This window comes from Tigriopus californicus, chromosome 1 (genome assembly GCF_007210705.1).
Source record: "Tigriopus californicus strain San Diego chromosome 1, Tcal_SD_v2.1, whole genome shotgun sequence".
NCBI lineage: Eukaryota > Metazoa > Arthropoda > Copepoda > Harpacticoida > Harpacticidae > Tigriopus > Tigriopus californicus.
Genome location: NC_081440.1, coordinates 12,479,715 through 12,501,864, shown reverse-complemented (window position 1 = coordinate 12,501,864; position 22,150 = coordinate 12,479,715). Strand labels below are relative to the sequence as shown.

General features: G+C 42.9%; 1 protein-coding gene across 5 annotated transcripts; it reads right to left on the bottom strand.

Annotated features, from left to right (window-relative positions):
• Positions 1–2,064: 2,064 nt before the first annotated feature.
• LOC131877475 (mucin-5AC-like) lies at positions 2,065–16,255 on the bottom strand. 5 transcript variants are annotated; one of them, XR_009372892.1, is made up of 14 exons: positions 16,002–16,255; positions 11,532–13,106; positions 11,360–11,456; positions 10,927–10,977; positions 10,057–10,166; positions 9,863–9,979; positions 9,365–9,795; positions 9,078–9,287; positions 8,782–9,006; positions 8,607–8,707; positions 8,419–8,524; positions 7,126–8,352; positions 6,168–6,423; positions 2,065–4,972 (listed from the first exon to the last, which is right to left on the bottom strand). XR_009372892.1 is itself a non-coding variant. In XM_059223179.1 (13 exons), the coding sequence occupies exons 2-13, from the start codon at positions 11,994–11,996 to the stop codon at positions 4,951–4,953; spliced, it is 3,162 nt and encodes a 1,053-aa protein (XP_059079162.1). In that variant the 5' UTR covers positions 11,997–13,106; positions 16,002–16,255; the 3' UTR covers positions 2,065–4,950. The 5 variants fall into 5 exon arrangements, 3 of the variants coding, with proteins under 3 accessions (XP_059079162.1, XP_059079148.1, XP_059079139.1); XR_009372891.1 differs by having other exon boundaries at positions 2,065–4,956; XM_059223179.1 differs by lacking the exon at positions 6,168–6,423.
• Between the last annotated feature and the right edge of the window lie 5,895 nt (positions 16,256–22,150).

Genomic DNA, 22,150 nt, shown 5'->3' with positions numbered 1-22,150 from the left:
AAAAGCTTTGCCAACTTTCAACTGGATTCATATCATTCAACCCATCCATTCTCTCGATTTAAGAGATATCTTTGTTTATAGAGGAAAAGATACAGTGCAACAATTGAAAAATACGCGATACAATAGGGAAACGTTCAAGTTGTCTCAAGGAAGACATACACTAGGGATTTTGTGCCATATTGAGCAATTAAAACAAAGCTTTGGAATCGAATGCTTTTGTCTCATAAGTAACAAATCTTCAGCCAATCATTTGCCACCTCTCTCTGCTTAGGTGATGTTGATGTGACTGAATTGGCTAGTTAGAGTGACAAAAGAGGTAAACTACAAGGTGCATAGGGTGAGATTATACAAAAGAAGAACAGAAAGAAGGAAATGCACACAGATCTTAAAACCATGGCTGGCTTCTGTGAAATGTTAGTTTTCCACAATTTTTACCTCCCAATCGTTAGTTTGAGCCTTCCTTTCGTCAATAAGACACTTCACTTACTTCCAGTGTTCCTATGTTACTTTCTTGCACAACACAAACTACGAAGTCATCGAATTTACAAGGGTTCCCAGAGCTGAAGGGTTGTTTAGCTGGATTGAAAGCGATCAGAGATTCAAAGGAATCAATCCCATCCCCCCTTGAGGATATGTTGGTATCCTATTAGGTCTGTTTGTTACAAATAATAGGTATTGACTTGGGACACTGTCTGGGACCCAATTTGGGACATTAGCACTTCAGCAATAGACCAATCCGGTAACTCGTTACTTTCTCTAAAACGTACCGGTAAGGGTAATGCATTACTTTTTTTCACTAACGGTTTAAGCCCTGGTCATTTCTTGCTCCTAGAGCTTAACCCTGCGAAAAAATAAGGAAGTCATATAAATGCCATTGAATATCTTCATTCAGAGTTGAAATGAGCTCTGCTGAGCCCTTTGCATATGTACAATACCATGACCACTTGATATGAGAACAGAGAAATATGCTTATGATTACACAATTTCTTAAGGTATCGGACTGGCATTTTACAATGCGAAACATTCTCGCATCAAAGATATAGAAAAAAATAGCTTTTGACAGATCTTTGTAAGACATTTGAAATTCAACTTTGGTTCAATGATTTTCACAATGGCTGCCGCAATTGGTAATGACACCGGCCAGACACTATGCAAACTGATCACTTCAGGACCACATCATCTCTGCTAGAATTATGGCCCTTCTACCACTAAGGATTGTCTCCAGTGCCCTGAAACTTTTCTAAACTTTGGTGAAAACTCTGGCTTTACAAATGAATCACGTGGAATAAGTCCATCCTTGAGGCAATCTTGATGGAGGCCTTGTTGCTGCATGAATAATTATTTCAGAGGAGTTGGTGCAGTCCTGGTAGGAATTATCCTGTGGCAAAAATTACAAATTACGATAGGCATTGGGTCGAAATCTTGAACACAGACTGGTGAGACATATTTATTTCACCTTTTTTTGGATAGTTTTCAAAATTAGTGATGACACGGTGCAAATGCCAATGAAAGTGATTCCAGCGGGGCCCTGCCATTTCTTCCATATGATTGGCCTGTGTAGCAACAAGACCTCCATTTAGACATTATCAATAACGCAGGGATCATCATGATTCATTTGCGAGGCTGGGGCCTAGATTTATTTTCACAAAAGTATCCTGACATTGAAGCTGGCCTTATTTGTGTATGGACCACTTTTCCACAGGAGATGACGCAGTCCCAAAGTAATCCGTATCCTTAGTGTCTGCCCGGTGCCATTACTAATTAGGGAGACCATTGTGAAAACTATTGAAACGAAGTTGAATTGAAAAGGTTTCACCAACTTTTGTACAAAGTTTCAATCTGATACCTTGCGTAATTTTTGAATCAGAAGCATTTTTCTCTCTTCCCATATTTACTGGTCATGGTGCAATGCATACAAATTCTTTGGCGAGGCATAATCTCGTTACATCAAAATAATACTTAAATATGGGTTTTTCCCGAGAGCACTTAAGGTAATATTTCCTTACAAACTATCAACTTACCATTTCCACGAAAACTCTAATGATGCCAATCAAAGAGTTCGAAAAGTTTAATAAACATTTATTTCCGTTTCTATGTACAACATTCAAGTTTTTGTTCATAATTCAATATTCATGACAAATTTCTAGTAGTAACGTTATAATATTGATAAATATGATCGAGGTTCTTTTACTGAAACGAAATCTTGGGGGGAGCTGACTCAGAAGGGGTGTGGGAATAAATTTCCCTAATAGGGTTAGTTATCATGGTTTTGGTATCGTATGTATGTTTTTTGTTGGCAACCTTTCCCTGCTTGCTGGTTCACTGATGGTTTTAGAACAAAAACTTGAAGACATATCTGAGGCAACTTCAAAACCACCCTATCATCTTCACCTTTTGGGGGCTCAAAATAACCTGGGCAGGTCGTTTAGTTAAAGATTTGAACGTTTTAAAATCAACATGTGGTTTTAAGTCATGATTCATTTGTGGTGCAAGGTAAGTTACTTTGCGTAGATGGTAGATGAAAAAATGGCAATCAAGATGACTTAGTTGTAGACAAAAAGTCATCCAAAAATATCATGAGAGATTGAATACTTTTTTAATGGTATTTTGTGTAGGATTTTCGTGCTGTTTTTTGTTTGAACATCAAGGACATATAATAAGCAGAACATGCAATCGCATTTGTCTTGCAGGGACAGTTGTAAAAGGGGATCAAGATTCGACTACCTACATTTTTTTGTCTCCAAATTGATCAGAATGTTAAGTTGTTAATGGTCTTAGACTTTCGAGGGAAACTTTGAAGACATAAATGTGGGAGGTTGATTCTTAGTCAAAAAGGCTGGACATAAAAGTCATTCAGATGTACACTCTCACTCATTTGAAACGCACAGTAATTGTTTTATGAAGCAATGATTAGAGTGGAGTTCCATTCAGGTTCCTGTCCAAGTTATTCAAAATCCAGCTTTACGGCGACCTTCAAGGGGCTCTGAGAAGTTCGTTATCGTAGAAGGAATCAAATATTGAAATGCCTTGGGAGGGTCCAGAGTAGAATTCCCTCGATTTGGTGTTCGTGTAACCTCAATTTGTCTTACAGCTTAGGGACTAACATCAATCTTTGAATACTTAAGTAAAATACTGAATCATCTAGTGCTGAAAAATGACTTAAACCATGGCATTGATTCTAATACGTCAAGATTTTGGCGAATTTGAACTCGGGTAGATTGGATAGTGACCCCAAACACGTGTTCAACCCTTGTTTTACTTGCCTTTAACTCCACTCCTATTTTGGAACCGATTGGTCGAAGCAGGGATGCCGTTTTTTGCAACCTTTTTGACCTTTTTGTTTTGTTTTTGTTTTACTGCCAAACGTGGCTCTACAGACATAAGGAACTCAAAACCATTTCAGACTGGGTTTTGGGGGTTGATTAGGTATTCCGTGGGGGGTGGGGGGTGGAGAGGGCCAGTAGTTGTACAGAAATGGCAAGAACCAAAGTTTGCCAGAGCGTACAGTATACCCTTTTCCGGAGCATTCATTTGTGCAATCTACGTAGAAGTAGGTAGGGATGGGGAGAGGTTCAAAACTGTGCATGTTACAAATGCATTGACTAGATCATGATTCTTGACTATGGCAAGTGAAGTGAAGTGCGCCTTAGCAAAAGCCAATTGCTCGAAGCGAAAGAGAGTGACCAAGCGATAATTTGGATGGGGCAAAAATGCATCAAATTTCTGGGTTAGGAAAGTCGGGATTGACAATTTTCAAGGATCAGGATGTGGTCAAAAAAGCAAGCAAAGTTGATCTGAATTTGATGTGCAGAATATTTGTGGGGGTTAGTAGATGCGGTAGTTGACATTTTCAATTGACTTTGTTTTTACACAAAAGCTTTTGAAGGTTAGTAACAGAAGTTTTGTAAGTGTTGTTTTTGTTGTTGTGGGGTGAAGTTGTAGTTCTAGTATTTAGAGTTAAGTTGTTGTGCTAGACGTAATAGCAGTTTTAGTCCAAGTCGTAATTTTTTGGAAGTAGTAATGGGAATAGAAGTAGTTTTTGTTGTTGCTCTTATTACAACTCTTGTTGTAGTTGAAGTCGAAAGAGTGAAGGTTGATAGTTGGAGTAGGAGTTACAGCAGTTGTGGTTGGATTAGAAATAGTTATTGGCGTTAGTCAACTTCCTTCAAGCAATTGAAGTTGATGTTTTTTTCTTGCAGTTGAGGTCAGAGGAGTCGAAGTAGTGATAGTTGAAGTAGAAGTAAGAAAAGTCGGAATAGCAGTAGCATAATCGTATAGCAACACTGTCACAATAACACGTTGACCACGTTTGTTTTTTATCAAAGATATTTTGTGTTTAGAGAGAGGTTAGAGAGAATCGGTCTTTTTTTAGCCATCACTACGACAACAACACTGATATCATCTCAGATGAAGATGATGGATGGATAGTTGCTCTTCTTCGTGACTCAAGGAAAACGAGAGAATCGGAGTTTTCCCCCCACTACCTGAAACACTTTCTGGATTTCACCCGACGTAGGCCGAAGAACCAATCATCCCCAAGAAATATAACCGTGAGAGCGGCATTGAAGGGCCAGATAAACCGGAAACTCGACTCGGTTGATGAGGGTTAAGGAAAGAATTGAAGCGTTGGTGATAACGATGAAAGAGAATTAGTAAGAGACTGAGAGAGGCCAGTCAAACGTTGGAGTGAGCGTCGAATTTTGAGATCGGAACATCGCCATAGGGCCAAACTTGTTCCGGATTATGAGGGCTTGATTCCTGTGATATTTGCTCTGATTCCGTCAAAAAATGAATTTGCAAAGCTGCTTTAATCGTCCGAATCTGATTTTGGGGTTCCTGAAGTTGCTTGCGAGAATGGATTTTTGGGTGTTGAGCTGTTTCGCTGGGGCTCATAGATATCCGAGTGTAGCGTAAGTCTTCACGAATGGGGGGTGGCTCTCCTTCTTTTGGTTAGCCCTGAAATGGCACAACACTATTTCAATGGTTAATATAGTCAATTAATCTACTGGCAAATCTATTCAACACAGGTGCTTCTTATTTACAACGGTGGTCACAGGTCACAAACAGTAATTGATTCTGCTTATCAAAGGGCTCCTTCCTTTCTCTTCGTGAGCTTGTACATATATAGGAACTTTTACACTATAATATTTTTGGCCACGAGAGAAAGAAAAGGCTTGACACAACATCAATGGAAAAGACAACTGGTTGATGCGGCATCATTTGCTCGGCCTGTCTCCACAGGGTTTCTTAAGGGCCGTCAACCCAAAGTTTCCAAGAACAAAGTTTGGCTTATGTACTGTAGCGGCTATTTTCGTCATTTGCTGCATTCCTCCCAACATCCCCTTGACCCCTTGTATGAACCATTTCAAGAGGAGAAGCGGGCGGGTCAAGAAAATATCTGCTACTGCACATGTTCATGTGGCAAACAATCACATTAGTTCTTGAAATTTACTCAACTTGCATCCAGTTCTACATCGATCTATTGATCTATTTGCTAGGTGGCGCTATAAAGTCGTGAAAACAGCAATATCTACACCCACTTATTTTAGTTACACGTGGTTAGAGCAAAAGTCAGAAGGTATATCCTTAGATAAAAAAAGGGAACGAAAACAATATTTCAGACAAAGGGAATTAGCAGGCTGCGCGTTTGAACCACGTTGGGGTTACCCTTATAGGCTGTCTCGGGTTGATTTGACCATGATGTCTTGTGGGTTTCAACTTTTTTTCGAGACAGACTATAGATTCCAAGATCGGAAAGAATGAAGTAAGCAGCAGCAAACAGCAAAATAAGGGATGAAACTTGAAACTAAAATTGAACTCGGCCAGGACTTTCCCTGAAGTCAACGAACCAAAAATGAAAGAAGGGAAAGTTTGTTTGAAGGAAAACCAATTGCTTTATTATTATGTATGAACAATCCAGCAAGGAGGGAGCACAAAACGGAAATGATCAAAGTACGTGGAATTGTCGTTTCTTGTGGAATGAGGTACAAAATTGAATGACAAAAAACTAAGACCCAAAACTCGTGTGTTTGGTGTGCCAGAAGAACTACTCGAGAACCGATTGGAAAACGCAAACCATGGTCGTCTACACATTCAAAAATTCAACCACATTTCGGGCAAATTTGTGGTTTCACTGTTTGGGTTGTTGCCCGGAAAGGCTCTCCTACCTTGGATTGAATTGCTGCTGCTGCTAATGCTTCTGCGCCAAAACTCAAAAAAGTGTGCGCAATTTCAGATGAGATTCAACTAGGTGGGTGAAGGGGTAGTAGAGATAGAGCGAGAGAGAGATAGTGGGGTCGAGGGTAGTTGTAGTAGAGATGGGCGGGTAAATCAATGCAGGACACTTAGTGTGGGAGAAGTAAAGCCGTGGAAATTGCAGAGGCAGCACAAAGCAAACGCTAGAGCCAAGTTGGTGTTAGGGTACTGCAAGAGGGAAGGCAAGAATTTGTAGCAGCACCGCTACTTCAAGAATAAGAATCATAATTAATTATGCTTATCATCAAGACAAAAAATACGACTAATCTTGATCTGAAGCTGATCATTTCTCAAATGGAATGGCATGGATGGCATCACTTCAGCTCAAATGACAATAGGTGGGCGTTAATCGGCCTTATCTTGAGCATAGTTCAAAACTATTTACCACCATTTTTGCCATTTTCGTAGCCAAGTTGAGGGACTTCAACAAGAATCAAAGTTTTTTTTTAATATTTGGCATATACTATGTTAGGAATAAAGAAATTGATGTTTGAGAAATCCATTTCAAATTTAAGTCAACAAAGCCCACCTACACTAAGGTACACACAGCAAAAATACTCAATACAATATAATATGCTACGTACGGGAGACTTAACTGTGAAAGTCTCTCAGCTAAGTTGTTTGCTTGCTGCTCTATATAAATAAGTGAATGAAGCCACAGATTACGATTGCACGCAACAAACTTGCGCAAACGCACAAAATTGTCAACCATCCCTGAGATTCCAGTCTCAGTTGAAAATATTCGACGAAAGCGGTTACTTCGGCTCTGCCCACTTAACATTTGTATGAGAGGTTATGGTTTGTGTCAGGATCAGCAAGTCACGAATCGAAACTGATTTATGCTCGTTCTTATGACTAGCGTCTACTTACTCGTCCTCCCAGGGGCACACCTCGGTTGAGGTGGTCCAAGAGGTTCCTCCCGCAGTGGCCCCTCCAGTGGTGGCGCCATTTCCATCGCCCACTTTCTTGGAGGTCATTCCCTCGGAGCTCAGGGCTTGTCCACTATCACTTGGGGGCATGTCTAATGAGAGAGAGGAGACCGGACCGTGGGGTCGAGCCGTTGGTCCGGAAGATCGCAGTCGGCCAGGTGAGTGGCCCCCTTCCGAGGATATCACTGGGGCATTGGTATTGCCATCCGGTTCAACTTCCATTCGTTCCACTAGCTTTGGAGATGGTAACGTGGGCAGTAGCGTGGAAGCACCTGTCGGACCAGTTACCACAGGCAGAGGCACCCCTCGTTCATCTAGTTTTGTCTGTGTGCATTTTGAGCTTGTCAGCGAGGGTGCCGAGCTGAGATCCACGGACACCGAAGTTATCAACGGCGAGTTCCGAGAGCTGATGATGGCATTGCTCACATTTGTGGTCATCGTGCTTGTGCCCGTTAGCTCCGTGTCGCTCGTCACCAAGGCGGTGGCAGTGGCCACGGCGGTTCCCATGGCAATCGATCCTAGCAAGATCTCACTTGGCTGCTGTTTAGCCAAATCCTCCCCCGCCGCAGTCGACATGAGAGCTGCCGTTCCTGCAGCCAACATCTCCGCAGTGGTGGAGAGACCCAGGTTTTCCTTGTCGGGACCACAGGCCGTTGAAGCCGTGCTGACCCCGGAAGAGCCCGCTCCTTGGGGCCGCATGCTTCCCCTGGATTTCTTGCGCTTGCTTTTCGATTTAGCTCGTTTCGAGGCATGATGATGCTCATGATGATGGTAGTGCTCATGATGACGGTGATGATGGCTACTGGTGGTCGAGGTAGTGTCCACCCCGCCACTAGTGCCTCGCCCGCTTCGAGACGACCGACTGGATTCACGGGTCAACTCCCTTGTCCGATGACTGTGAGAATGCTGAGACTGGGGCGACGCTGACCTTTGATGAGTTAATGACGAACTGTGGGGATTTGGAGATGTGCCTGCCGAGGCGTTGTTGTCTGAGGTACTACTAAGCCGTCCTCCTCGAGGAGATATATTAGATTGTCTAGGCAGGGTAGAACTTCTATTTTCATCCCCTGTGCCATCCTGAGAGCTCTGACCGGAGGTGGTGGGCGGTGGTTCATTGGCAATTTCCCAAGGACATACAGAATCGTCGGCTTCGTGAGATGGAACCCTGCTATAGAAACATCGTTCAAGCATGAAATTAAGACCGTCTTCCCAAGGAATGAGGACTCTCACTCACCTATTGCATGTTAGATTTGGATTGCTACTGCTCGTATGTTGATGTTGCAAGGTAGGGTCTTCAGAGCCATCAGCACCAAAAATATTGCAGTCTTCAAAGGTCATTTCTAGAAGATTGGGATGTTCAAAAAGAGAAAGGATTAGTTCGTAGGCTTGGAAGTCACCCACAATTGATCTGTCATCATTTACTTGGATTAGATGATGTGCCAGTCTGTGTGAGAGTGGTTCCCGATTGCACTCCAGGTGGTTGAATGGAAGGTTTCTTCTTGACATTGAACGTGAACGTAAACCTGAAAGGACGAGGAGTTAACGACTTCTTTCAGGTGAAGCTCGGGAGATCGAAAATGATGTTCTGATCATTCACCTTTTCTTTTGATTGCCAGGATTGATGGAATTGGCCATGAGTGCTTTGTAGTGATCAGACCTCACAAACCTCGGATAGCAATCCTTTTTGAGTAACAATGTGTAGACATGCTCGGCAGCCTCTTCGTACACGTAGCGACTTGGGGTTTTCATGGATTGGCGTGTAGCTTCCATTGTCTTGCTATCGATGTTGATCTCAGCTTTAGCACCAGGGGCTAAGAACTCGCTGGAAAATGTTCAAAACCGATTGTTTCTCTCCTCGAAAGATACGATTGCGTTTTTACTTCAGAAACTTACTCCCAGATCTCCTTGACTTTCTTCTTGATCTTCGCTTCTGAACCAGGGCCACATCGGAGTTCTTGAACACTGAGCCAAAATCGCAGATTTTCGTGGGAATACTCTCTCTTCATGAAGCACATTAACTCTTGAATACCAAGAGAGTCGATGGCTAGATCTTCCAAGGAAATGGACCACTTCCTCACCCTTTTCTCCGTAGGGCATTCAGCACTAGAAATCCAATTAAAATGCATTATCCTATCATCGTAGCAGTATCTTAGACTCATCAATAGGTCGAGCCTCCTTACAATGGCATGTTCAGCATCCAGTAAGTCTGGTCGTCAGTGATCCAAGGGTTCGAAGGACCAACCCCGTTTAGGATGGCGTCGAACTCACAGAACACATCAGTATGATCAATCAGACTCTCTACAACCACTGACACTTTCGTCCGGCTGGTAGCGCAATAATTCCTTAAGAACTCGAGCTCCTCAGTCAAATGCTCCCGGGTTCGACTCCTCGCCTTGATTCGTTGCTCTCGGGTTGGAACTGGAGACGATTCCACCACTGTCGTGAACCCAGGAGGAGGTCGGTACACCCTCCAGTAGGCCTTCTCCTGACTGTCAGTCACGATCTTCTCTCCCTTCTTTCGATCCTTATTGATTTTCACCTGTTCCTCTGCTTGCATAGTAACAAAGTCCCATTTACTGGCTAAGATCTTCTTCAGGTTGTTGTAAGCCTCCTGCAATGTGTTCACATCGGGTTGAAGGGAGGTTGTTATGTCCAACCTTGATCAAACTTGAACTCACCACTTCGTAATCCTCAAGACCATGTTTTTGCTTGTTCCTTTGGGATCGCTTGGCCAAATATATGGCATACTCGATATTGTCCGGTGTGTGATGTTGGGAAGGCCAGTAATAGGGTGTCTGGAAAAATGTGAGAATTGAGAAACCATGCATCAAAAGACGTGCAATGACGCCTTTGCCAACGGTTCCAATCTTACTTGGAATCGATAAAGGGAGCTGTCATCCTTCACAATCAGATTCTTGAGTTCATTCACGGGGAAATAATACCCGAACTGGCAGAGCAGGTTGGCCAGATGAACGGCTTCCACTGAAAGTAGAACGATCAATTTTGGAAACGCTTGGCCGTGTTTGGGATGAAATATTTGAAGGTGAGAGGAATTTCTATAATAGCGTAGCCTTGGGTACCCATATTAATAAATTAATCTAAAAACTTGGGGCTTGTGGTAACCAGTAGCACGATGTTTATGATGGTTTGCTTTGGATGTCGAATTCTACCATCTAGAGTACTATGAGTCCACATTCCACCCGTCGCGTTGTTTCATAATGGAAACGGTTCCATTTTTGGACCACTCAAGGTACGTAAAAATCGATAATGCCGAAAGAGAGGCCACCTATCAAAGTGCAATGAACCAAAAATCCAATTTGGAAAGTGAATTCAAACTCAACGTAATATTGAGAGTAAAAAAATCTTTTGGTTTTTGTTTCCCAACTACGCTAGACTACATTCCTTTAGTATGGTGGCCAACAGATGCTTTGTTGTTTTTTTTAGTTAAGAAAATATCCATTGATTCCCAAACCTGTCACATCCCTAAACTGAAAAAGTTCCTTTTGATTGGCCTTCGCTTCCATAACATTGTCTGAAGTCCTGAAATCAAGGCAACGTAACAAATTTTCTTATTCCTAAGTAAATAATTCAGCTTTTTGTCATACCTAGTCTTTCAGGAAAAAAACTTTCCTTTTCTTTAAATCTAGCCTTCAAGAAAACAAGTAATCGTGCAACTATCTCATCCCGAGAAACAAAGTCTCGTAGGCGAAGTATATCAGTACATGAGTGAATCTAAACTTACATGAATCTTCAATGCTCAATCGATCCATGAGCCACTCGATTAAATCATACCCTGTAAACCAAGAACGAACAGTTAGTCCAGTGAACATTAAACCAACGTGATGATCTATTTCTAGAGAGCTCTTAACGGACAAGGGAGCATCGGGACTTGTTTATCAGAGAAAACTGCCAACTGGCAATAGATGGAATTTTGTCTCAGCTCTTTTGAGGACACGCACATATACTTGAGCTTTTAACTCTTATGACGATGGGAGGGCAAAAAACAATAGTGTTTATGCAATAAAGCGTAGCTTCTTCTTCATCAACAAAAGAGCTTACAAAGTACGAAGCCGTAGAAAGTTGTGAAATTGAAACTTTGTCAGAGAGAATTACAGTTCTCCAATATCAAAGTGTTATGAAAAGATGGCACGAGTGCTTAAAAAGTAATAATTCACCCATAAAAGCGGCTGGAATGGATGTTAGGAATAGCTTTTGGCTCCTAACCGGGACACCGTGTCGGTCATCTTGCATGTCCTTAACAAGCTGTTCAAGCTGAAAAGAAAGGCGATAAACGGGTTAAAGTGCCAATGAAGCCCAAACAAACCTCTCGCTTAGGGACAACTATACCTTGTCGAACACGGCAGGGCGAAAGGATATGTTTTTGTTAGAGGTCGATGTGCCCGACGACGAAGAGGTGACCAATGATGTTGTGGACGAAGCCGGCATGCTGGTTGAGGTGGAGGAGGAGGACGCTGGGTGATGGCTTGGGATGGCAACGGTGGTTGTGGTGACCGGTGCGGAGGTGGTGGCGGCTGTGGTGTGAGCAGCCGCAGAGGCTGAACTGGGTCGCCCTGTTGGAGGAGCATTGGACTGATCAACAGTGATGCCGGCAACAGCAGGGGCGGCTGATATCGAAATGGAGCTGGTGGTGTTCGTGGCGATAATGGAGCAGACTGGAATGACAACAGCAGCGGTGGCAGCGGCAGTGGCCGTGGCCGTTGTTGTTCCAGTGGTGGTTGGGGGAATGGCAACTTGTGGAGCGGTGTTACTAGTGATGTTATCATAGCGAATGGAGGAAGACCCCTTGTCCATACTGGGTTGGATGGACACGAGGGGAGCAAATCTGGGCGTGTCACAATTTGGACACGCCTCTGCCCGTCGGGTTGGCTGGCTGGGTCGTCGCTTGGGTGGTGGTGGTGGTGGTTCTTAGCCGTCGGTGTACAAGGGACACCATGCCATGGAGACAATAGTCAAGGATGTGGAGCTAGATCGAAGCACTTCCAATAGGCGGCTGCTCATTGGATTGGCTGGGACAACGTGAGCTGAGACTGCCAATGCTCTTGGATGCATCGCTTTCTTCGGAATATTGATAGCCCTTTTTAGCTCGAGTTACGTTTGCTCTGGACGATCCCTTCCCCAGTTGTAGTTGTTGGTCGACTGATAATCTTCACAGTAATGACGATAATAACGCTGTCGTTTCCGTCCCAGCCGTGGTCTTGGTGCTTGTGGCAGAAGAAAAGGAAACGGATGAGACCGGTGCCAACTTATTTGTCTTCTGGTACTGTCAAGAGGCCGAGTTGTTGTTCCCCGATCGTTAGCAGTTGCCCAGTTTGTAACTTGCGAAGTGTGCCAATTGTCAACCCGTTGTTGTCGTTGTTGCTGCCGCTGCTCTGTCTGTCGCTCTTTCTGTCGCTCCTGGTCTCGTTCTTGATGCTCGAACCGGATAGCCGTACAGCCTTCCTTCAAGGGTGATAGTTGCAAGAATAGTGGTTGATGTGTTGCCTATCTCGCCCGGTCGCTCCTCGTCTCCTCGCAGATGAAGAACTCGACCAAGGTTGGAGATGATATTCTAAGGTGAAAGTTGACGATCTAGGGCAAGTCACTCCTCACTACTCCAGGAGCGACCACGATTTCGACAGGGCCAGCCACGGGTGGCAAGTTCCGACGACGACGACGGCGACGATGGTGTCGACTAGACTGGAGTTCTTGGGCTACGGCAACAACGGGCAACCAATGCACGGCGTCGTCGAGGCTCATTGGCGGTATTACAACTTTAGATTTAACAGCCAGAAGAGCGAGGAATTCGAGGCAATGGTGACTGTCGGCGTGGAGCCGGGTGTCCAACGTGTTCAACGGCCCTCTTCTACCTAGTCTGCGGCTGTGACGACGGTGGCAATCAACCTCATATAAGAGAGGGCCAACCTGAAAAATGTCAGCAACGATCAAGGCAAAGGTCACAACGGATAATGAGTATAACCAGAATATATATACCGCACGCGTAAATGTAACCAGAGCGAGCATCGTGACACGGGATTAACAATATTCTAGGTATTACAGTACTTTAGACCCCAACCGGAAAGTCTTTGTTGGGCATCTCTTCGGATAATGGATTCACATCGATATTGGTTCCATATTTCAAAGAAATCCAAATTCACCCCTCAAATAGCCCGAGGTCCGTGACATCCTCATCAGGGAGCAAGGCAATTTTCAAGAGAGGAATGCAACGCAGAGCCCATGAGGCCTGCACTTCAAATGGACTTGACTCGGAACAAAAGTCAAAGTCGAGAGTGACATACAATGCGGAGCTTGCTCAATTAGATTATCCCTCAGCGTTTGCTCCGAAATGGGACTACTTCCGAGTCAATCTGATTGGCCCTGAAAATGGCTTGACCGTGGGACGACGGAGACAAGCAATCTCTAACAATGTTTCTGACTCGCCATCAAGGGAAGTGAAATCTTTGAATAATGAGATTTCTTGCGCTTCCCAAATCCCAATACTCGCATGTCGGGCTTTGCAAGTCTGAAGAGCTCATTGTCACTGCTCTTCTTTTCTCATCGGAAAAAAAGGGAACGCACCCACCTAGCTATTTTAGAATCTTACGAAAGGACATAAATATTGCGGTTACTGTGCGATTCGCATTTCATGCCAAACTTGAGTGCCTCCTTTTGCCTTGACACCTTTGTTACTACCAATATGGCATAGACGAGGTTCCTGCCTTGATGCTCTCGTAACTCGCAAGTCCATTAATCTATTCATCATGCCTTTAGTAATGTGCTCTACATAATGCAATCCATTCTAAATGGAGGCATGGACTTTGCGCGACCCTTGATTCCTATACAAATCAAGGGCTCGGATCATGTTCCAGCAACGCATCGTGTCTCTGTATTCATTGATTAAGAGGTCTTGACTCAGTTGATGTATGTAGTGCAGTATGATACGGATTGTTCCTCAATGAGGAAAGCGTCCAAGGCTCTGAGCAAGGAGGACCGGCCTAGTCCATGTCTGTTTTCGAGTCAAGCGATCAATCGTCGGGATTGCTGTATAGGAAATGATGGCATGTCGTCGATATATAACTCCTAAATGCTGTATATCCACATAATATCCAGTAAATAAGATAGCGCCCATTCCTCCCGTGAGACATTGAGAAAGTCCACCAATTAGGATTCAGACGCTTTTGTAAACCATTATGAACCAAAACCCTTGCCGAAGATTCTGTAGATCCAGACGTGGAAAGAATTGGAACCTGTTTTTGGAACTAAGGCATTAGAAGCTTGACCATTCAGGGGGAGTCTCCAAGGGATGCTTTTCTAATGAACCTGTCAAGTCCTTGATCCAAAGGAAAACGTTTGTCCGTCTATATTCAGACACTAATGAAAAGTAAGGACTATGTTGATGATTCGATAATTAGGTAGCATAATTCAATCCGATTACTTTATTACTTTTAAATTCAAATTTCACTACCTTAAGTCGTTTGTGAAGTCTCGAGGTCTTTATTTATCTGCAAAGATGATTTTGTAGGCTTTTTTGCCTTGGATCTGTAGTGTCAAAACCATGTTAAAAGTTTAAACACTTTTAGATAATTTATATATACGCACTTAATTTTCCTCTTTCAATGAATGCCACGGCAATTGTGCTAGGCAAAAAGTAGAAAAATAAAACATATCCAATTTGTGCGGGAACCGAAACTTCTTCAAGGATGGTTCTGCGTGGAACACTATAAAATACGAAATTGTGAGGAGCTATTGATGACACAGTCCGTTTTGCAGATTGACTGTGTGATGTGCTAAATCTCGCCCAACTCGATCTTTTCTTTTCTCCCTCCTTCTCCTTGGAAGTGCCTATTGCGGGTATGTGTGATTTGTTTATTTGAGCTACAATATCTGTTTCCCTGGAGTACATATCGAGTTACATTCAAGTCCCCCGAATGTCTTGGCCAGAACCCTCTGATTATTTAGACGGAGGGACTTCCAAAAAGAAAATACCAAATGTCCTTCCCTTGAATATTCTCCATGAATATACGCAAAGAATGAATTGGTTGGTTGTGGAGCAATCTACTGCGTGTTTCTTGGTCTGAGCGTTTGGGCTCATTTGAAGTGAGATTGTTAGACTTTGGTCTAAGTTGGACAATGGAAAAGATCATCGTCGTAGTACTTTGATACTTGAATTGATGATAACTCGAATTGGGGATGAAATCCGAAGCGAACGAGCTATTGCTAGTAAACATTGAGAAACTAGATCTACAATAATTTCATCGAAGAGAGCGGATTGACAAGAGGTTGGGATGGCAATGCCACAAGTACATTGAGATTCACTCTTGAGAGCTTGCCACGAGTGGGCCAACTCTAGTGTTCAAGTAATCAAAGCCCATTGATCGTGAATTAGACTGAAGGTCTAGCTCTAGTTAAGGGATTATAGACGCTATTTTGGAACAAGTTGGATCTGCAGGGAGTTTGAATTGGAGGGAAAGACGTTCCATTCACCTAGATTGCATCCAGCAGAACCTGCTGAGACATTTGGCATTCGAGAGAAACCGAATAAGGAGTCACAAAGATCCATTCCCAAAGGTCCTTTTCAAGTTCATGAACCGCCAAATGTGATCGTAATGACTATGCAATAATTCAATGTTGGAGGATTGGCTGCGAAATTGTCCTACTTTAGAACTCTTTCTTGGTGTGCTTTTCTCGTATTCATTCCGGAGCAGTAGGCGGCAGCTTGGTAGTGGAAAACTTGTGGACTAGAAAATAGCCTTGCCACCCGATCGAAATTCGGATTAGAAGATGTTCCGCGGAGAAAATTGGATTCCGAAGAGGTCTTACCGTCTTACTGTTGGCCATGCGCGATTTTAGAACCTTTTTCACTAATGACACACACAAATACTCTGCCAATCTTTGGTCATATTGAAGTCTTTTTCTTCCTTATCACATTAGGCAAGTCTTTGGTTGCTTCGACTCCTGCTGCTGCTGAGCAAGCCATGCCACTGCCTCCACTCGAGCCATTTCACATTTGAGAGCAACAACGGTGGGCGTCTCAACAAGGAGACCGACGAGGATAAGGAGGATGAGTGGCCGAGGACGGAGAGAGACGGCAGAGAGAGACCGAGAGGGACAGAGGCCGTCTCGGCTTATTCCCGCCCGTGCGTGTCTCTTCCTTCTCTCAAATACTCACGCCACTCAGCCACAGCAAGCTCATTGCACAAGCAATTTAGAAACTCGAGGCCGGGCCAATCCAAGGCTACAGGAGAGTCAGAGAGAGCCCGGAGGTCGAACAGAGAAAGACCAAGATGTGAGACGTGCTAACTGCTTATACTCGGTCTTTCTCTCGCCCTCTCTCACTCTCGCCTTCTTTCTCTATATGGAGACCGGGCGGGATCGAATCGGGAGGCTGCTCCCCGCCGCCGATCCATCCCTGTTCCCAGCCGGTTCTTGGTCCTTCCAAAACTTGATGAGGAAGTGAAGAGTGACTCTCTTTCGCCACGTCGAGAGAGAGAGAAAGAGAGGGAGAGGGGGGAGAGGAGAATAACCTCTTTCCGTACGGCCGGTAAGGAATTTTGGAAAGTCCATCCAAGCCTTCGCCGACACCGCCGACATTCTCATCATCCTACTAGTTGCAGTGCCACACTACTTTGCCCGTGCCACCAGCTTCTCGCTCTTTTGCTAATAGGAAGAGGACACATACACATATACATTTACGAGTACACGCATACGGCCTCAGATCCTCTTCTGTAAGGCATTACACGGGGAAGGCCGTCGGCGGCGGCCAGGGTAGCCGTGTTACTAGTGCTCCAGTCCGTCACTCACACATGCCCTAGGAATTAAAGAGCCTGTGAGAAGGGTGATCGAGACGGGTGAGAGGAACGAATTGTTAGCTGGAGAGGACATGCACTTTCTAAATGGCGTAGTCACTGTGCAAGACCCAAGGGGAACCTGATGGCTGCTGGTTGCCTCAAGAATGAGGTGGATCACCACCAATGTGCCCTATATTCCGCTCAGAGACGCCATCGGAAAAGTATACTAGAATAAGAAGAAGATGAGGCAACGTGGGAGCCGGAGCCATTTAGCTACCGCGTGGTTGTGTTATTGGTAGTGGTGCCAATGGAGACGTTCGAGCCACCGCCATGTATGGAACGAGGGAGGGAGAGACTGCCTTGATCCACAAGTTTGAGGCGCCAATGGCCTCTCGCTTGAATCTCCGCCTTATGCGTATGACAAACTACTACTACTATTACTACTACTTCTTCTATGTACACTACCGAAGCTTCACCATGAGCTACACCTAATACGGTTTACTGAAGCTGAGTGTTCGAGAATGTCAGGCAGAGGGATGTTGGTTGAGAAGCGAAGCCTCGGCCACAAATCCACCAATACCAAAATGAGCCTCCTCAAGGCTGAGCAATACAAGCCTAGAACTCAGTATGAAAAGAACTGATGAAGAATGTCAAAAACCGACGGGGAAACGGAGTAAGGTGGCCTCCCTCTTTTGAAAGATGATCCAGTCAAATTATGGGCCTAGGCGTGTCGAATGGAAATACCTCTTGGAGACGTTGCCACATACGCGCTGTGCCGTAACCATTGGCTCTGTAGGGATGCTGAAGGAAAAGTTTTCATAGGCCATCATTAGGGTTGTCCCATTAAAGCAAAGGCAGGATGGGTAAATAAAGATACATCATCATGCGAGGTAGCAGTAGTGGTTGGACACTTGGGTGCCATGTGGAACGAAAAGTCCGAGAGCCAACTAGGGTGAGGTACTCTCGAGCCTCTCTTTCTCTCGATCAAGTTTAACCTGAATCTGTCGTGTTTCGTCCTCTCCCTTCTTTTGAACTCTTGGGTTTGCTCTCTTTGATTCAGCTGTTGTCACGGACTCAAGGGAACTGGGGAATTCTAAAGCACTGCACTAGGAAAGAAGTTTGCTTTGAGTGGTCTTTTTGTTCTCAAAGCTCTTGGAGGTCAATGGAAGCTTTTAGTCTAATTTGAACATATCCAAATCAGATTTTCATTGTTGCAAGGATTGACTCAGGAGCTGACGACAGAGTTATACTTACAACGTATAGAAAAAGCCCTATCCACAGCAGATTTGATAAGACTAAAATTTTTGTCCATTGATATAGAGTTAGATCCTCATGATAATACTAATATTGATATATTTGTTTGTTTATTTAGGCCACTCTGACACAATACCGAGGCACAAATGAGTGATCATAGTAATAGGAGTGTGTTGGAACATTGGCACGAATTGGAAATAAGATAAAATAAAAAAGTAAAAGGAGAGAAAATAAATGGGCCATGTTTTTTTGCACTTCAAGCTAATGCGAAGGATTTTTGACAAAGTAACTTAAAGTTTAACCTTCGTCGACGGGTTTGTGTCGGATTTTACTTTTCAATGCGTTATTCTCAAACTAGTCAGAGTTTGACAAGCCATTAGTCGGCTTTTATCATCCAACTCTGCATTGGTTTGTGATAAATCGATCATTTGTTACTTTTTCCAAATGATGAGAAACCCCAAGTTACTTATGTGCTTATCAAATCTAAAAAGACCATTGTGGATGCTGCAAATTGTAACTGATTGGAAACCTAATCTCAAGAAAATCGTTGTTGGAGACGTGCTTCATATTCCCATGAAAAAGTTCATCTTTCATTTAGTTGCTCAATTCTTGTAAGGACTAGAATTCAAGCAACCTTTGGAAAACTTGGAAAACAGCTACCGAAGTCAATGAAAGTCAATATGACTCTTTGTCGATATTTTTCGAACTAACGCAAAATCGAAAGACGAATCTTGACGTCTGTTCTATTATAAAATATATTTCGCTTTAGAGAGCTGAGCGAAGTGGTGATGGACAAGTAGAAAGGCTGGAGCCTCTGAGAAAGTGTCGAGGGCTCTCCCCATCTCAAAATATAACCAACTAGCTCGCCCATCTTTGTAATCCTCCTTTGAGAGAACAACACACTTACATCTCCACCCAGTAAAAGGACTTTCCGAACATATTTAAGAACAAGCAAGCCAATACCGGTTTCCCTGGTGTTTCTTGGCATGTGTAGGTCCCTTTTCCATCGTGTACATTGTAGTCAAGGTGTGCCAAGAATGAGATACAGGATAATCTCGATAGAGTCCATTTAAAACAAAGCACACAATCATCAAGTGAGCTGGCCTTTCAGCCTTGCTTTCAGGGCTCAAGTTGAATTCTGACTGGCTAGCGACTAACCTTGCTATCCAGCTAAGGACAAAGTTCTTTTTGTAGACTAGTCCATTGCACAGTAGGTGCTTTTCTCGACGGATGGATAGGCCATGAGCACAAAGCCTAAGTTATGCAGTGTGTATGGGTGCATGTTAGATCCTGGTACTACAATGGGTTCCATCCTAGTCCAATGAACCATCAGAGGTGCCTGGGAAAACGATAGGAGCAAGACCATAAACTATGGAGATTGAGATCATTATGCAAGTAGCTTGTAGAACTGAATGAACATTTCTTTGGGAAGTCTACATGCTCCTCTAATGCTACATAGCTTCAAAGTATGTTACTAGCCAATATTAAAAGAAGAAGTATTATAAGAGCACCACTTTAATTGGAACATTTTACCTAGTTTTCAAAAAGTGTCAAAGGGTGTTTGTCTACCCTCGAAAATTATAAACTGAAAGACCGAATTATGATTTTAACATACTAATTCGAAACATTATATTCCTTTGAAAACTTAATCTGCTACAATTCAGCACTTTGGAGTTTTTTTAAATGTGACAGGTGAGTGAGAAATATCATGGAAAAGACGTAAGAAAGAAGCAGCATGTGGGAGGATTGCTCACTATATTTTGCATTCTCAATGAAGACTGATTTGTAGATTTCAGATGAATGTTGAAAACAATGGAGTCTCTTTCTCCTAAATTTTCTGAATATTACACATATTTGAAACAAATATTACAATATTACAACAAATATATAGTTTTTCTGCTTTTGTTTAAAATTTATGGGATAGAGTAGATTCAATTAATCATAAGAACGGCCAGAACTCTGATATATTGAACTATTTTGACATTTTTGTTGACAAAATGGTTGAGTTTTTTTCACAATAATAAAAAAAACAATCCAATCATAATATGAAAATTTATTTTTGATGTGGTTTTGTAGATGAAGTGTGAACAAACTGTATGTGGCGTTGGGGTTTGTGTCACATGACCAAGGCTGTCCTAAACATGCAAATGTATTTGCTTTTGTTTAAAGCACGTTTTCAGTCTTTTTGGGCAATCTTGACATTTATTTTAGCTCTGGCTGATCTGGCACATTTTAGGTAAAACATACAACCTGGCTCAATCATTCAGTAGAGCTATCTGGCTGATTACGAAAAAAACTTGTGCCCTCTTTCAATACATTTTTGTTTAACTTGATGTTTTTGCTCTTTCATTATGGTTATGATTTTGTGACACAGAGGAAATAAATCTACAGTTTTTGCACTTTTCTGCCTTATTGGTTTTTTGTCGCATTTAAATTGGACTATATCCCGATTATAAATGCATTGATTGGACCGTCCTGCTTACGAATTTCATCTCACCATTTTATCTTAGATGTGGGTAACTGCTTTAAAAGGAATGTCAAAGTAGCTCCTTTTTGGCCCACCCTAGTTTTGGAGGTTTCTTACACGTTATATGCAAAGTCAATATTTTCTGCCAAAAAGTCGAAGTCTTTTAAGAACATTGTTTCATATTTATTATCGGTTTTTTATTAGATGTTTTTGTGTGTGTAAATATCGAAAATATGCCTACCAAAACTTTCTTTTCAGGTGCATATTTTTGCCGCCCCGGTGCATTTTGAAAAAAAAAACTTGCATGGGTGCATATGCAATTTTGTCTAGAAAAAATGCTGCAAATTTTCGCTTCTCCGCTCAACTACTTACCCTTATTTGCATAGCCGCAAGAAAAGTTCGTCCCATTTGATAGGACTTCTAGAAATGTGGACTGCGAACGGAAGCAAAAATTCTTATCTCCTAAACCGTTCACTTTAATCCGAATAAGCACTTCATACGACCACAATATCTTGTTGAATAGATTAAACTGACCCATTTGAGCCCAAAGGAATGCTAGGAGAACTTAAGAGATATATCCAAAGTTATGTTGTAAACACTACATAAAATTCGACTTTTTGGCCTGCTTTTGGTCAGCTTCTTGAGCTTTTGGCAATATAACTTTGAAACGAACCACTTTACAAGTAAATGATAGAAAAATGATCCGCCTTCAATTGAGCAGATCTACATTCCTTATTATATTAATTTAAATTGAAAGGTTGCTCAGAGTCGCTATGACCAAGAGCATGCCGATTTGGCTGTAAGCTCATTCACAGTCCATATTTCTAGAAGTACGTGGATAGGGTACCCGATTCGAATTTCGTCCGCTTGGCCCTTTCCAATAGGCAGAAGCGTTTGACTCTACATATCGAGTTTGATTGGTCAATTGAATTAAAACCATCTTTGTGATTGGCCAGTACAAAAACACGTTGAGATTTTTGATCCAAGAGGCGAAGAAACTTGTCAAACCCCTTTAGATTAGCATCGTGAAAGACATCACTCACATCTGTCACTCGATGGTTTGATGTTAGATTTCTGATTTCCAAATGCTTATTGCTCATTGAAATCAATCCTTTGCAGTGATATGCGGATGATAACAATAAGCGAGGAAAACCCCTTTTCCTCGCGCTATGCAAGGTCTAGTCATTATATGGTCTGTGAGTTTAGCTCACCCCAAAACCCCTGGATTTGAAGTGGACAGGTCTTGAGGGCTGGGCAATCCCTCCTACTCCTCACTCCTCAGAATTCTTCAAATGCATGAATGGCAGCTCAGGGTAGCAATCTTAGACTCCACCAGCAGTCTTGAATGCTCTCCCAATCAAAGTCTTGTTGGAGAAAGACTGGTCTATCACGGAATATATATACCATTCCGGTTCAAGGACAACAGCAGACAACTCGAACTAGGACAACTCGACCCAGTG

What these genes read in the sequence shown, in the direction of transcription:
- LOC131877475 (XM_059223156.1), bottom strand. Translation starts at nt 11,996, where the DNA reads ATGGACAAGGGGTCTTCCTCCATTCGCTATGATAACATCACTAGTAAC. An exon ending in GCTCCCTTTATCGATTCCAA is followed by an intron (nt 9,980 to 10,056) that starts GTAAGATTGGAA and finishes ACATTTTTCCAG; the next exon opens with ACACCCTATTACTGGCCTTC. An exon ending in TGGATGCTGAACATGCCATT is followed by an intron (nt 9,288 to 9,364) that starts GTAAGGAGGCTC and finishes TTGGATTTCTAG; the next exon opens with TGCTGAATGCCCTACGGAGA.